At 35.7% G+C, this 17,452-nt stretch overlaps 1 protein-coding gene across 1 annotated transcript in view; it reads left to right on the top strand.

Annotated features, from left to right (window-relative positions):
* The window catches only part of LOC139716822 (microfibril-associated glycoprotein 4-like), a 20,828-nt gene extending 12,008 nt beyond the window's left edge, over positions 1-8,820 (top strand). The window contains exons 4-8 of the mRNA XM_071628355.1: positions 2,474-2,572; positions 3,938-4,076; positions 5,453-5,592; positions 6,639-6,900; positions 8,317-8,820. Coding sequence (XP_071484456.1) covers positions 2,474-2,572; positions 3,938-4,076; positions 5,453-5,592; positions 6,639-6,900; positions 8,317-8,558 — 882 coding nt within the window. The 3' untranslated portion in view covers positions 8,559-8,820. The remainder of the gene's footprint in view (positions 1-2,473; positions 2,573-3,937; positions 4,077-5,452; positions 5,593-6,638; positions 6,901-8,316) is intronic.
* Positions 8,821-17,452: the final 8,632 nt, after the last annotated feature.

The following is a 17,452-nucleotide window of genomic DNA, read 5'->3' as shown; positions in this document are numbered from 1 at the left end:
AGATGTCAAAGAGCATGCAATTCTAAAGGGTATCAAACGTTTATTTGATGAAAATCGGTTTTGAAATGGCTGAGATATCCAAAAACAAGGTGAAACAAAGAGATACTAATAAAGTTGTGGCCTGTCGCCTTTTATTATTATCACTTTTTTGGATATCTCGGCCATTTCAAAACCAATTTTCATCAAATAAACGTTGAATCCTTCTTGAAATTACATGCTCTTTCAAATTTCATAAGAGGTTTATCATTATCTCACTTAGAAGTGTTCAAAACGTGAATCCCTTACCTCAACCAGTACTGTACAGTCCCTTTAAGGGTAATATTATTCCCCTTGCCTTATGCGAGAAAAACGGAAATATGTTGAATTTTCTTTATTATTTCTTTATATCGTTGTACTCATGTGACATCACAAGCTATAGTAGTCTTTTCATCCAGCCGTGACTGAGCAGAAACTTCAAAAATTCATAACTCTTTAACGGATTGTCCGATTTTGCTCAAGCTCTCACTGATGTGTTCTACTAATATTGCTGCATTCACTTAACTCACATGTCTATAAAGGTGAACGTGTCCTTTAAAATAAGAAACTATTAATTTACTATAAGGTAGGCCGATACATTCATTATTACAGATTTTGTGTACCTAATACAGAAATTGGAATACAATAAAATGCTATAAAATATTCTGCTACTATACATATACAAATACCCCAGTGTTGAAAAGAAGAATTGTTGCTACTAACATCAATTCGAAAACAAGATTTCTACGACAAAAACAGAAATATGGATTTGTTTTTCGGAACTGTTTTTCAGCACCATATAGTATGTTAAAATAAAAGAACAAAAAAGCAAACGCATGGAGGTTAAGATTTTCAAATGCTTCTGTATTTTTTATAAACGCAGGCCGTATATGAATTCTTGATTAGCTGCAATCCACGTGTCCTCCAAATTTAGAGGGAAATACCGGACCGGTTTAATAAAGGGATGGCACGGTTTCAGTTGAGATGGGGCTTCAAATTCCAACTTCTTTTGATGATAATTTTTATGATGATGAGAAACCTCTTATAACTTATTATGAAAGAGATAATAATCATTCTAAGAGGAATTCCAAGCTTGTTTGATAAAACTTGGTTTTGAAATAAATAAAATATCAAAAACAAAACGATAATAATAAAAGGTGCAACGAAACTTTTATTGGGATCAATTTGATTTACTTTGTTTTTGGATAGCTTAGCCAATTCAAAACCGAATTTTATCGACTAAACTTTGAATTCCTCTTTAAATTGTATGTCCTTTAACAATTCATAGAGTGGTTTTTATGTATCTCTCAAAAAGTTAAAGTCTGAGTCTTTACCTCAGCCAATATTATATCATTCCTTTAAAGCCAAGTCTAAAAAGAAAGAGTAAAACACAACTGTGACAAAATTTTCGAAGTTGGAGTACGAATACTGAAGTCAGGAAATGTGAAACATTCGCTATTTTCACTTTTTTTTTGTCTATTATTGACAGTAGTCGAACAGCAGCTATGAATATGAAAATAAGCACGATGTTGATGTCTACAATTCCCAGTTTTCTATTAATAGTGTACAGACAAAAGTCATGAAATTGTAATTCTTCTGCTATAAACTTGAAAAATATTGTTTTTCCTGGCTGAATTATAATATCAAAAATAATAACCTGTTAGATATATTAGGTTTTGACTTTTGAACAACAAGAAGAAATCAATATTCATGAGTTTATGCATAGATACAAACTATCATTAAGAAATATATCATTAACTCACTTTGTGTATATTCATACTGACTATGCAAATAATGCTTGGTGAAAATCAGCAAAACTTCATAATTTCACAACTTCCCTAAAAAGTAAATTGACGTAATGTTTTTGATGACATTTTAAAGATGTGCATGCTTGTGAAATGTTACTTTTCTGTTCAAACTCTTTACTCTTTACTGGCCAGAAACTCCCCTGAAAGAGATAATGTAGCATTGGTTTAGGTAAGAATTCAGCTTTTAGCTTTTTGCAAAGTTTCGTGAGATACTTAGAACCACATTTTGAAATGTTCAAAAGCATACAATTCTGAGAGGAATTAAAAGTTAATTTGCTAAGTGGTTCGTTAAGCGGCTCAGATATCCACAAAGTAAAACAAAGCGATCTCGAATAAAAGGTGAGTCCTACCTTTTATCACGATTGCCTCGTCTTGGATATCTCAGCAATTTCAAAACCACTTTGCATTAAATAAACTTTGAAATCCTCTTAGAATATTTTTCCATGTTTTATAAGATGTTTATCATTATGACAAAAAAAAAAAGAAGAAGAGACAATCATCAAAAAATGTTGGAAACCTCAAACCTCACCTCAGCTGAAACTGTACTATACCTTTAAACAAACACAAAAGGAAATGGTGTTGAAGCTGTTTGTTTGTTTGTTTGTTTTTGTGTCTCCTCTCTTGTCTTGATATTCACGTCACCTTTACAGCAGACTACTGTAGCGATGGATTCGGCTAGTAGCTTTGTTTTTACTGAGTGGTTAAGTACTACGCAAGACCCTCCTGACACAACGCACCAAAACAGCTGTGTAAGTTAACGTAATAATGATAATGATAAAGATAGTAATAATAATAATAATAATAGTAATAATAATAATAATAATAATAATAACAATAATAATAATGATAATAATAATAAAGGAGAGGTACTATACTGATATACTCTACCTCGCATTACAAAGTAATAACCACGACATACTGGTACATAATTCAAACCTTTTAAAATGCAATAATCCCAGGATGATTTTTTTAATCCTTGTCTTAAACCTATTAACTGTAGCTGCTTGCCCAATACAAACAGAGGGAGATTATTCCATAATTTCGGTGTAGCTTACAAGAACACCCTGTCACTATAGGGTAGTTTTAGATTTCCATGATGGATATTTCAATAATGTTTCATCCTGAATAGCTCTTTATACAATCAACAGAGTTTTATATGATTCTCTGCTTTACAAGCAATCACTGTAACGCACGTTTATTGACTACATTGAGAAAAACGAGGAGAATTGCAAATTAATCTAGCACATGCATTTTACACCCTTTATAGTTTACGTAATTATTTGTCAAGTATACAAAAATAAATTGTTACAATAATTCAATCTATCTGTGACAAATTTTTTTTTTCAAAATTCAGAGGGATTTTCATACTTTAGTATTTACAGACTAGGATCTTTGGTTATATTGGCACAGAGTTTCACAATTGATAGTTATTGGGATGAAGAATGAAATCAACTACAAAATCACCATTTTCAAAGAAAGTATGAAAATTGCCAGGGTGATTCCTGTCTTTAAAAGTAGAACTCCTGAATTTGTTTGCAATAATTGACTAATTTTTGTCTTGCCAGAATTTTAAAATAAAATATTGGAAAAGTGGTTATACATAATAGTCTTTTTAATTTTCTTACACAGTACAATATAATAAATAAAAATAAATATGGTTATAGGCCGGGGTCATCCACATCATCTGCAATGGTGACTTTTGCACATGAAGTTGTAACTGCAATTTAGAATAAAGAATTTATTATTGGTGTGTTTCTCGATTTAAATTAGGCGTTCGACACGCGATCATAGTATATTATTACGTAAATTATATCCATATAGCTTCAGAGGATTACCACAATATTAATGAATGTAAACAATATTCTGTTATCTGTAATGATCAACAGCACCCTTCTATTTCTTGTTAAAGCTCCATTTCCCATTTGTAAACGTTTCCGTAGATCTATCTGCCTAACCTGTCGAAACAGACCATAGAATTCGTACATGCAAGATCTGCTATAATAATTGTTAACCAGAATACAAACAAGCTGTAGCGGAGGGTACGAGCCTAGAAGTAAAGACGAGCACGACGCATGCATTTCATAATCTAATGATAATGTGCTCTCATTTTTTAGTCAAACGAACCAGTCCCGTGCTCCCTGTCACCGTTGGACAGGTGCCGCATTGAACGCATACTGAACTTGACAGAGGCCTTGGTAGAATTCATCGTGGAAGAAGACAATATCGAAGAACAGCAGACATCGACAAGTCAAAGTAGGTCTACTTAAAAATCTATGATACCAATTCGAATGTGATAATTAAAAAAGAGTGATGATTTGGCTTAGTCTCTAGCGCGTCCGCCCCCAGATCCAAACGATCCGGGTTTTACTTCTTAAGTCTTGCAGAGCATTGTGGTCTGTAATTGCACCGTCCATCCCCTCAAAGAGGCAAACACTCTTGTCCCTCGGATGCTTTTTGTGGCGTCTGTTACGGCACATTTTGGTAAATTACCAAAATGTGCAAGTTACTAAAATGTGCCGTAACTAAGGTACGGCACATTTTGGTAACTGCACATTTTGGTAATTTACCAAAATGTGCCGATAGTCATAAGTGCACGGGATCAACTGTCACCAAAATGTGCAGTTAAAAGTGGATTTGCCTGCACATTTTGGACAATCTGCATATTTTGGTAACTGAACTAAAAACCCACAGAATGTAATTAATTTGGCCGCATACGGGGACTGCGAAGTACCTGCGTGGGAGTTGCCTGCGAGGTGCTGCCGCTAAGGGCCTCCTACTGGCGTTCCGTAGATCTGTCTGCCTAACCTGTCGAAACAGACCATGGAATTCATACGTGTACCTCTGCGGGCAATCCCAGGGCAAGCCTTGCGTGCGACTTGCGAAGAACAATTTTTACTACCCGGAGGTCCCCGCAGATGACCTGCACATAACAGTACCTAGCACGTATCTCAACCGTAGTCGCGCGGAGGTGCGCACGCAAGTCCTTTTTTACAGTAACCATATTTAGGCCTTGTCACACCTTTCCGGGCAAGCTACGCGGGCTTGTTGCGTGTGAGGATTTTCCAGCACACCGGACAATTTCTGAGGGCGGATAAGGATTTGGGCGAGTTGGGCATGTGTCTTACTTGCTGGATGCGTGCTACTTATATTCTTCTTGCGGGTATTCTGGTGACCTGCGTGCCAGACGCGTGGGGGTTGACAACTCAGAAATTCATCTGAAGGAATGACAGAAGTCCAGCAGAAATAACAATATGTCATTATCTTGGTCGCGCTGGCCGCATACGGGGACTGCGAAGTACCTGCGTGGGAGTTGCCTGCGAAGTGCTGCTCAAAACCTGGCTGCGGGTAAATCGGACTTGCGTGCGCAGCTCCGGGCAACTACGGGCGAGATAATTTTCCTGCGTGCTGGAAAAACCTTACATTTTGCAAATATTGTACCATTGCAATGTGTCGTCATAGAAGTGACGTCATTTTGCAAATAGTACTTCATGGAGTGTCAGACATGCAATCATTCTGACATAGCTGAAAATACCTATAATCAGGTGAGCTCTGTCAACCAATTGATAGAGGATAAATATTTGATCCAAAACACGACATCAACTATATTCCCCTGATCTCTACAATTCCAGCTTCACTCACGCCACCTAGGGACTGCTCGGACCTAGCGGCTAGCACCAACGTAAGCGGGCGCTACGCCATATACCCGGATGACAACGGTGATCCTTTCTTTGTATACTGTGACATGGAGACTGATGGTGGTGGATGGACAGTACGTAAGCATGTCCAGTCTATTTAGCTGGGGGGGGGGGGGGGAGGGGTGTGTGGTATAAAATGTGTCTTCCAAAAGTGTGTATGATGTTAATACACGTAAGAATTAACAGGCATAGACAAAGATATAGGCCTATAACAAAAGCGGCAAAGGGTAATAATGATTGTTTTGACAACTGTATCAATACTACTCTTTGAAATATTTTTATTTCCAACCTTTTTCAGTTCAGTTCAGCTCATGCCATTCTATTTTTAATTTTTCCTCAGTTTTAATTTAGCAGACTCTTCACTGTCTGAAAACTTTTCTTTTCAACATTCCAGTACGTTATCGATTCTGTTGAGAGAACCTCTCTGTTGATAGAACCATATCGCTCTAGAATTTTGGTTTTTCTTCTTCGGCAGGGCTGTGCTTCTGAAGTCCTAAATTATGAGCGCACGGTTGAAAGACTACGACAAATTGAATGAAGGGCGACATGTTTAATGTCTGTCTTTTGAAGAACATAAAATCCTCCCCCTCAGAAATGCATTAAAAAGGTTCAAGTAAAATCAAATAATAATCAAACAAAAAAAGAAAAGAAAATAGATATATTGTCAATGCCTAGAAACACACACACACACACAAACCCCGCATATATAATTATGGTAAAATGTCTTTTACACATTATGTTTCAAGAATATTTGGTTAAGATTATTTCATAACAAATATAATATCATTCTAATGCAATTACAATAGTGGAAATCCAAATGTTTACCTCTTAGAAATACCTTAAAATTTGGGCTTAACTCCCACCCCCTCCCCAAACTGGTATTTCATTGACAAAACTTCCCCACTAATGAATATGATAACAAAGATATCTTCTGCAAGTGTAAAATCTCCTCTTTCTTTTGGGGCAAAGCGTATGCTTAAAGCACTTTCATCCCTGACGAAGGGGGAGGCCTCCCAAAATTTGAATAAAATCAAGGCAATTGTCATTTAATGCATTCCTCTGTTGTGACATCATTAATATAATCGAATTTACATCTACATCTATAATTATAAATATGAAGGTCTTCCAGCGCAGGCAAGATGGCACAGTCGATTTCTATCGGGGCTGGTGTGACTACAAGCACGGGTTTGGCAACATGTTGTCCGAGTTCTGGCTTGGCAACGACAAGATCCACCGCCTGACCTCCGGGGCCAGCTTTCAGCTTCGAGTGGACTTGGCCGACTTCGACGACGAGACACGCTTTGCGATGTACGATGCTTTCAGCGTCGCCGACGAGTCATCGGGCTATCTCCTGACTGTCTCTGGTTACAGCGGAAACGCGGGTACTATTTCTGGAATCAAAGACATTATTTACCACTTGCAGATGAAACAAAAACCCATATTTAATGCTGTAAAGTAGTTCTAAAATGTGAGTTAGGGATAGAAACAACCAGTGCAAAATTTTGAATCAATATAATCAATGTCAAGTATTATCAATCACGCAAAATGTGACCAATAGTGTTATAATATAACTGTTTCTAGACTAAACCGTCTGCAGTTATGGTTTAGTGAGAAAAGTGGGGATATCTCCCTATATTTTAGGTTTTATTGCAAAGTTTCTGTTGCATGGCATGATATTTTATGATATAACTGATCTGCACGCATGCATCAAATTTTATATCTTGAACTTAAAAAAAATAAAATCACTGCTCCAATTGGTAAACAATACCTTTAACGGTGTTTTCAAAGACGACGACTAAACTGAATGATAACTAGTTAGGCTGCAGAATGTATCTGACGTCAAGTAACATCCTGTATTCATAATTTCATTGTTTTTTTGTGTTCCATCGTGAGATAGAATATCGCTTCGAAGAAATCCTTCAAGATTCCTATATTATTCTGCATAATCATATGCGATTTATGTCAAAAGTTTGTTGTATTAAATTCATTAATGTCATGAATGTGTCATGACATCAAACATTTGAAATAAGCGAATAAATCATGATGTTATAGTAATCCTCTTTTCCCAATGATGTACAATATGTTCATGTACGCAATGAAGCAGATAGAAAATATTTGACCCCTGCTCTAAGAGGATCAGATAGGAACGTTCCCGATGACTGAACCCTTAAAAGTTGTTGGTTTTTTGTATTGTTAATCATACATGCGAACAAAAAGTCGCAGTCCTTGATTTTGAGTCAGGACCTCAAAAAGGTGAACGGGTCAACCAAGTCATTCTTGAGCTTTTCATACTTTCTGAAAGAGTTATTCTTCGTCTACATTTCTGTCCAGTTTGGGGTCATAAAAGGAATTGAAAAGTGTGTTTTTAGCAGTTCTTGTACTACCCCTTTTTTGTAGAGTAGTGCGATTAGGTACGGTTTTAGAGGTCCCGTTTCATTTCTTTAAAATTCTTTGCACATCCTTCACTTCTAACTCGAATAGCTTTTGAATAAAGAGTGCTACTACCTTGAAAGTTAGCATTTATTATGGACAGAATTATATATTTAAGTCAAAACTGTATGTGTGCGGGAGGGGGAGGGGGTATAGGCCCGTGAGGAAAGTATAAAAACACCATTCGTGGGATAGAACATGAATCGAAGATCTTGATAAATAAGTACTGTACATGAAGTGTAATCTTAACTCACACAACCGGCAAGACGGGCAAATGTGGTCAGCCCTTTGACAGTGTTTGAGAGACTAAAGTTGGTGTCGGCAAAGTTTTAGTCAATTATGACCTCGTTACGTATTGCATTCTCCAGGAGACAGCCTATCTGGTCATTCGAATCGTCTGTTCGCCACCAAAGACCATGACTCGGATTTGGACTGGGCCGTTGATTTCCATGGGGCGTGGTGGTACGAGGAATGCCACTACTCCAATCTCAACGGCCGCTATCTGGGCGGACAGACCGCCGAATATGGCACGGGCGTCGTGTGGGCAGACTGGCGTGGTTACTATTATTCCCTCCGCAAGACCGAAATGAAGATCCGTCGCCTCACCTAAGAAAAAAAAAAGTTATCGTTTCAATTCAATTCAATTCAAAATGATTTTATTTCCATACAAAGTGATACAAAGTAATACATAACGCTTGCATGAGTACATAATATCTACAGGAACTTTGAATCACGTAAATTTCAACAAAACATAGGTAAATATTATCACATTGGTATCAGCTCTGGTTTGAATAAATAAACAAGTAAGCAATGCAATCTTAATTTATAACTCTACATGGAAAAGAGGAATTCACAAGAAAAGCATAGCCTGTACAATTTGTGAATTACTATAAAAGGTGAGGGCCTCTCAAGATCCGTCAAGGACTCCATATATAAATTTTGATATCCTAATGTCAGGTAAAATAATCTGAAAATTAAAAAAAAAGACTATGACAAGGACAAGAACAAAAGCAGGGACGGAACGGACAGAAAATGAAACTAAAGATAGGCAAGACAAAGAAAGGGAGTGAAAAAAAAAAACCAAGACAATGTCTCTATTCAGTTATCTGGAAAGGTCACAAAGGCATGAGGAAGAACTTTGCCTCAAATATCATAGATCTTCATCCAGCAAAAGAGTGAAACCAAAATACTAACCATACATTACAGAAATCATGTCGTTTAATCAATTCGTAAGAGATTATACGTAATGTAATGTGTATCATGAATTTAATGATAGAAAAATACATGTGCAAATGAAGTAGAATAGCCAAGAACAGCAATGCATAACAGTAATTACTAAAAAGCACATGAAAATATGAATTTTGATTAAAGCAAACAATGCTACATCCTGCAGGCACTGACGATAATTGAAACGTGTGTATATAAATACGTGCAATAGAAAAATATGGTGACAAAAAAACCCCACACCACATACACAATAGCTTTTCGTTTGTACATTGTATACACATGAATGCTGCTTGCCATTAAAAACGTGGTATTATATATATATATATATATATATATATATATATAATGATATACACACAAAAATGTGACATTGTACAAGGAAGAGAGCATAATGACTTTATATGATTATTTAAAAACGAAGTACGGGAAGATCGAGAACAGAGACAAGGAGAAGGAGCAGAGAAAAATGTGAAGAGTTTGTTCGCAAAAACCGATAAGTCCATTTTTGAAGATTTCGAAGTACGGTCTCTGTCATAAGGAACGAAATAATACCTTTTAAATGATATATTGGTCACTACATACAAAGGTACAATTTTGAAGTTATGGTCAAAAGAAGCTAAAATTTTCTTGTTATTCTCTTTATTTTTCTTGACCTTTAATCGCAAATATCTCCATTCTGCAAATATGGACTTTTCGGTTTTGCGAACAAATTCTTCATGTATAGAAAGGTCTGTACAGTTGTATGTATGCATAGAGTCCACCACTCCATCGTCAGGACATTTAAGGCACTTGTGAAAAAAACAAAACAAAAACATTTTTTATCGAAATATAATAGCGTAAGACATTTTCTTTTCGTCGTTTAAGTTATCTTAAAGGTTTGGTCTAATATAAACAAATGTATTTCGGGCATGTGCTGCTCTCAAAAAGAGGAAGATGGAATTTATTATAATAATATTGTCTTATGAGATAACTATGCACATAACTTTTTCGATGAAATAAATCGTGGAATCAAGTGGCACATGATAACTGTCATGGTTAAACAAAGTTTTATTATCAAATGTTTATAATCGTAAAACCAAGCATCGGTGTGTATTTGAGAATAAACATTCAAAGCAAATTTTCCCGTTTTCTTTTGCAATAAAAGGAGTCCAACAGTTAAATCTGGTAGTTCATTGTAGGTATTAATGCAAATACGGTATAGCATTTAACCTGAATATAATATCATTAATCCAGACAAGGCAGTGTAGTGTAAGGAAAAATGTTTTAAACTATAATTCACCCCGCCTACATTGCGAGAAATGGTTCGACCTTCTCAATCTGTAAATAACGACACTTTCATGAAAGTTTATTAGCACCACAAACGCCTAGAAATTTGATTGAAAAAAGTTCTTCTCGGGGAGTACTGTTAGATGCGACAAGAGTTGCAAAAAGTACATATTTTTTCTTTGTAATATCTAGTGACAATTCATTTGCATAAATCCATTGTCTTGTCTGTAAGGTCGTGAGGGACACCAGCGCGCCAAATACCCACAAATAGACACACAAGCACACAAGGTATGATATCCGTCCCATGTGCAGACAACATTTCTTTCATATATATATATATATATATATATATATATATATATATATACATGTAATATATAAACCTGTATATATGACGAGCTTGCAAACACAAGGATCTAAGTCCACTGAAAAATAAAGGATTTAGCCTCGTCTTTTGGAAGCAAGCTCTTCATTTACTGTATATATACACTGTACATGTGTATACAATATGAGGAGTTTTTTCCACTCTAAGTCGAATAAGATGAATAAGTCGAATAAACATTCTTTCTTGGCAAAAAATATATTACCAGTTTATTTCTATACATGTGTGTGTGTGTGTGTGTGTGTGTGTAATTGAGTGTGTTCACTTGTGCACGTGTTTGTTTTAATGCGCGTAATGTCAGTGTATATTGGTTGCATTTTATCATTTACATACAATAACTACATCTCATCTCATCTTATATCTGTGTTACATATTGTGTATATGATTGAATTGCATACACATTTATGTATTATATAATATACATATATATATATATATATATATATATATATACATATACTTTTTTTTGTTCAGCATTTTTTATCATGTTATCTAACAATATATTCATGCAATAAACTATATAGGCTGTCACCTGCAAGAAAATCAAAAAATACTCCATGATAAACTGACACAGCGTCAAAATCTGTTTTATTTGATTCATAAACTTATACATTTCTCTCCCTCTCACTTTATCGCTCGATCCATCTCTCCGTCCTTGCTCCTTAACTCACCTCACTCCATTCCTTTTCTTCTCTATTATTTTTTCATTTCGTGAACACCTTATCTATTTAATGTCAAGACTCCATTTCAACTTTTTAGCTTACAAACAAAACAAAGGATATATAATTGATGTTTATTTCATTTATTGATTTATTTTTCTTTCAATACAGTTTCATATATAAATCAAGATTCTTTTAAGTAATATCACATAAAATATCAGTAAGCAGATTACAATGTACATGATTCAAAAAAGGAAAACTCATGTGAAAATTAATTCCATTAACAAAATATATATCGTATTACCAAATTTCCAAATAATTATCTGAGAAATTATGCGGATGAAGGACTGCCACTATAAGCAAAAGCTTGAACACGTGGTAGCCCAGGGACCTATGTACATAATACACACATTGTTTGCGGAATAAGAAAATACTACAAAATATAATGCATAAATAAACATTACATGCACAGAAAGAGACAGAGACAGAGACAGAGACACAGACACAGACACACACACACACATATATATTGTTATATGCTATTTACTACTTTCTAATCTCCCTCGCCAACAGGTGCCCATACTCTCTAAAAAAAATCGAGTGAAAATATTCACTCTTAAAAGAGTGAATACAAAAAAGAGTGAATTTCGAGTGAAACTGGAGTGAATTTTGAGTGAAAATGTTCATTTTCACTCATGTTGGAGTGACGTCAGGGATCACTCGAAGATTTTGGAGTGATCCCTGACGTCACTCCAAAATGAGTGAAAATGAACATTTTCACTCAAAATTCACTCCAATTTCACTCGAAATTCACTCGTTTTTGTATTCACTCTTTTTAGAGTGAAAATTTTCACTCGATTTTTTTTAGAGAGTAATCAAGCGCTTTTTCTGCAGAATGGCTCAAATTCATATTATGAAAAACTAATTGTCAATGAGTATAGAATCTAGCTTTATATATCTCCATGTCCCCATGACCTTTGACAGTAGGGAGCTTTAGATTTGCGGCGTCACGAACGTTTGAGACGACGATTGCGCTAGAAGTTCTTCTCTCTCCCTGCGTCGTGGTAAAAAATAGCTTTAGATTTATAAGCGGAGACGCAACCGGTGCATCAAATACCTCTCTACGTCGTGAATTGAGCGGACGTAAAAATAGCACAGAACGTGTAGTGAATACTCAGACGACGAGAAGCCTTAAAAGGGCATTGTACCGGTTTTTTATTTTTTATATGTTGTTCTTTTAATTCTAAAAGACCCAGAGGTGCAAACAGAATCAAAATTTCATAACGATTTAGCCCATAACTTCATGTTGAAAATGGAACTTTTTTGGCGAGAATTATGCTAATGAGCTGACGAGCCCGGGTGTCGTGATGTCACAGGTGCCAAATATATCTCTGATTACAAGCCCTCGCATACGCGTGCGTTAAATCGTGCCGAGTAGCAGACGACGCTTAGGCCCAATTTAGCTAGCAGGCGGCACTTGTGTACTGTCCTATCCATGCAGCTGTCTCAAATTTCGCTGAACCAAATCGCACCAAAATTACAGGATATACTTCTAAGTATATTTCAAAATACTGTATTATATTTGATCGAAATCGGTAATCGAGAAGTATCAATATTGACGCCGACTTTCAAGTTGTCACAAAAAAAAACTCACTCTTCGCGAGAGATCTTGGTAAACACGACATGCACAATCTAAAGCTGAAGTTAGCCTACTAGTACTCTGCGAACGGGGAATTTACGCGGGAACTATAAATTGATTTTTTGCTCCCGATTACTCGAAAGATTTGTCTCATGATATTAGATGGCTAACTTCAGTCTGTGCGTGCGCAGGCCGTTGGGCTACTACGCCGCGATCACTCTTGTTTAGTCCTACAGAGCAGATTGTTTTTAGCGACGACAGGAAAGTCGACAACTTCACTTTAATGCTTCCCGACTTGCGATTTGGTTCCAATTAGCGTGAGCAAGTGGACATGAGTAATAAAATATTTCTTGTGATTTTGGTGCAATTTGGTTAAGTGAATTTTGAGATATCTACATGGATACGGAAGTACTCTAGCACTATGTCTAGCGTTACACCAGCGCTTGGATCGCGAAGCGGCGGCACTGTTTGTATCTACGTGGTCAGGCCACTCTTCCGAGGTATGGGTCCTACTAAAACTAGATCTAAGTTAGTCCATGGTGTTAATACGACCACCATGAGATTTATCTCGACTACAAAAACATTGAAAATCCATAAAACAGATACCTTACCTGCAAAATTCAGCACAGAAACAACAGGGCCTGCAGGACAAGGGCCTAGATCTAGCGGCAACGCTAGACCTTGGAGTCTGGACTTTCGTCTGGACTTTCTTCAAGTTCTGGCAGCAGGGATATGTATTGCATACTAAACGTTTACGCTGTGCCTATTGAGCGCTGTGCATGTGCACGTACAGCTGTCGACGGGGCGGCGAGTAGAATCTTCTCGGTCCTTGACTGCTCACTAGACCTAGTCCTAGTTCTAGTCTCGAGTCTATATGTACTGGGTGTTGTTTTCTTCTAACTAGGCGTAAACCGTGATTGCCGTTGACTATTTTTTTGGATTTAGATTTTAAGAATCACTCAGTCCTCATCTTCGTTAGATAGTTTGAACTGTGATGTCGAACCATTATCGCTTATCATCAATGCATAGTTAGTGCAACGTTACTTACACACAGTTTTCTATGGGCAGCACGTTCGAACAATGATGCCAATTTCATTTTGCATATCTGGAATATTCCCCACGAATTTTATCTAAATAAAAATCTTTTGAAGAGATTCCTTTTAAAAATTGATAAATATTGTTTAACATGTTTATTTCAGCTCCATATTGCAATCTTACTAAATAACAGTTTTTGCAGTACTTCGTGTGAGATTTCATCAGTAAATTGACATGTGTAGTTCGTTTTGCTAAAGTCGGAGGTTGGCACCTGTGACGTATGCCAAATTGTGTGGATCGTTCCTTGGCTTGCTCGTTTTCATTTTTTTCAAAAAATCATTACAGGCTTATCCTGGGTTTTAGAATCCTCTCTTTCCAGTTGTAGGCATAAAAAAAATGTAGATTAGAATTATCAGACAAGTAGAAAATGTCAGTACAGGTTTCTTTTAATGCACCCGATTGATTATACTGGCTATAAACTCTAGAATCAAGTCAAGCTTGTATAGGGAACAACTGGACAAGTTGATCTAAGGAAGATATAAAGACATAATGACATATAATAAGACATAAAGAGATATATAAATATGAACAGATGTATCTAAATATATATGCGAAAATGAAAACTTATTTTCCGCTATATACAATACTAGTAAGTCATGATGTATTCTTTCAAGGTCTATTTTTCTCACTGATATCGATCAATGTGCTTCGGTTCGGCTAAAGAGGTATTAGAGAGCTTTCTTGCAAAGCTATAGAGTAAACCTCACGTGCAAACACAAACGTTCTGTCAAAATAGGCACACATTCAGATACTTAGATATGTTGGAGTTCTTCTAATTGATACATATTTCAATATGAAGTATAATACAATGCATTACAACAAAATACAAGACGGTACAATACAAATAATGTTCAATGGGCTCTTAACGTAATGATCCGAGCGCTAACAGAATTACAGAAATTGAACATCTATAAATGAATACGATTTAGAATAATAATGGAGTCATTTTCACCAGGTGTCAATCTGTCATTAGGACATCTGCATTCATACAATACGTCCACATGGGTAATACATGTATAACACAAACAATATGATTGTATTGTTGTACATACATACACACCAGGTCCTATAAAAACCTGGAGATTATGTTTAAAATAAATGAGTTTTACATTGTTTTAAGAGCTTTTTTTAAAGAGATTGTTGATAGAGAATGCCTACCATTCAAGGGGAGATTATTCTACAGCTTTCTCACTAGCACATGCAGGAACTCGCATCACATAGCACCTTACTACAATTTAAATCCTCAAGCAGCATATATGTACAGCCCACGTCATAGGGTATCAAACTTAATAAGACCGGCTATTCTTTCAAGCAATACTAATAACATGGTGGCCATCTGCACTTTCTAAAGCTGTTTTTATTTTTATCGATATCTGTTGTCTTATTACACAAGATCAACTTAGTTTTATTCATATACAGTTTATCTAGAGTTCTAGAGTTCTACCTAATTTCTGTTCCCACATTTCTTTCTTTCTGCATTTAATGAAATTTATGTTGTAAAATGTTGTTAAATATCAATTACTATTTATCATTTATTGAAAGGGCATAATAAAGTCCTTAAAAAAGGTCATTAACATAACAGAGAGAGAGGAAGCGTCCATAGTTGTCAATTTACAGAAACTCATATGGTACGCCGTAAGGGATATACACTTGGAATAAATCAGAGTCATTGAATTAATTACTATTTATCATTTATTGAAAGGGCATATATAAAGTCCTTAAAAAAGGTCATGAACATAACAGAGAGAGAGGAAGCGTCCATAGTTGTCAATATACTGAAACTCATATGGTACGCCGTAAGGGATATACACTTGGAATAAATCAGAGTCATTGAAAGTGACCTACTGTTATCAGTCACTGAGATGGTTTCATCTTGCTGAGTTCCAAGTATAATTAATTAATCATTTGGAGCTGGAACCTGGGAAAACCAGCGACACTATGAATGATAATTCCGAGATGGCGGGCGGGGAAAGCCATCCGTTGCTCTTCAGCGTTTTATTCCAATTGTATCGTATTATTGTTCTCCCGTAGTTTTATGGTTAAGAAATAAATATATAAATAAACAAACTATTACAAACAAACCACTCCAAGGTCTTCAAATTGCCCTCGTTTGTGGTAAAGTTTGTGAAGCTGTACTTGTGATTGATTTATTTCAGCGAGCGATATGACCTTGGCTGTCCAGGACTGCTACCATATTATGGATAAAATAGCAGGGCATAGAACGGCATGTGCAACAGTTCGTTTCCCATTAAAAAAAAAATGCCCGTCGGGGATAATAAATTGTATTGCTGTTTTTGTTAAAACCTTGTCATGACGATATTTTTCATGAATTTTTGAGACCGATGCGAGAAAACTATCAAGGTCTTTCGTTGGAAAGAGTCAAAGATGTCACATTTTTGTAAATACTTTGGACAAATTATAACGAGGGCAAGGAATACTTTATTACTAGCAGATACAGTGGACCGGAATACAGCAAATACATGGTATAGGAATAATCCCAATCTCTGCTCTCCGCCTTTTGATAATCCAACAGTAGTTTTGAATTCGATAATTGTTTTCTTCTTCAAAAATGTGTCACTGACTTTGTTATGAATCCCTGGTTGACATACATCTGCACTTTTCTTACGTCTCTTTGTGATAAAAAAGCATACCAAGTGTTTTAGCGTAAATCGACTATTCGATTATGACATTCAAAACATTGCATAAAATGAAGAATAAGCAATCACATACAATCATGTAAACCAATGATAGCCTTTTAATATATAACTTGAAATTTTGTGTCATATCTTTTTTTAGGTGATGAGTTATTACTTCTCTTTCTGTCAACTTAGCAGAAAGTTGCCAACAGATACTGTTGGTTTACTTGTACAAAATAGAGCAATATATGAGTCATACATACAAATTATTAACATATACACAATATATCAACGTGTGTTAATGCATACAACTATTATGCATATGCACATATATGTATATTAGATTATATACATGCATACATATATCGTAAATAATGTATACAATATCTTATAATATATAATTACAGTGTATAATATTGTTTATTTTCATTATAATATGAAATTATACTCTATCATATTCTTTATCATATTCTCCTTGCTGTAACATAAGATTCTTGGTCGGGTTGGATTCAGTTTTACATCAACTGTGAGAGCTGTGGGGAAAAAGTTCGACGACTTAACATAATCGCATCGAGCGTTTACGACATGACTAGATTACAG

Source organism: Diadema antillarum, unplaced genomic scaffold (assembly GCF_040938485.1).
Source record: "Diadema antillarum isolate AM-2024a unplaced genomic scaffold, OU_Dant_1.0 scf00000070, whole genome shotgun sequence".
In the NCBI taxonomy this organism is placed as follows: Eukaryota; Metazoa; Echinodermata; class Echinoidea; order Diadematoida; family Diadematidae; genus Diadema; species Diadema antillarum.
Note: the sequence above shows the minus strand (reverse complement) of the source record. Positions and strands in the feature narration are given on the sequence as shown.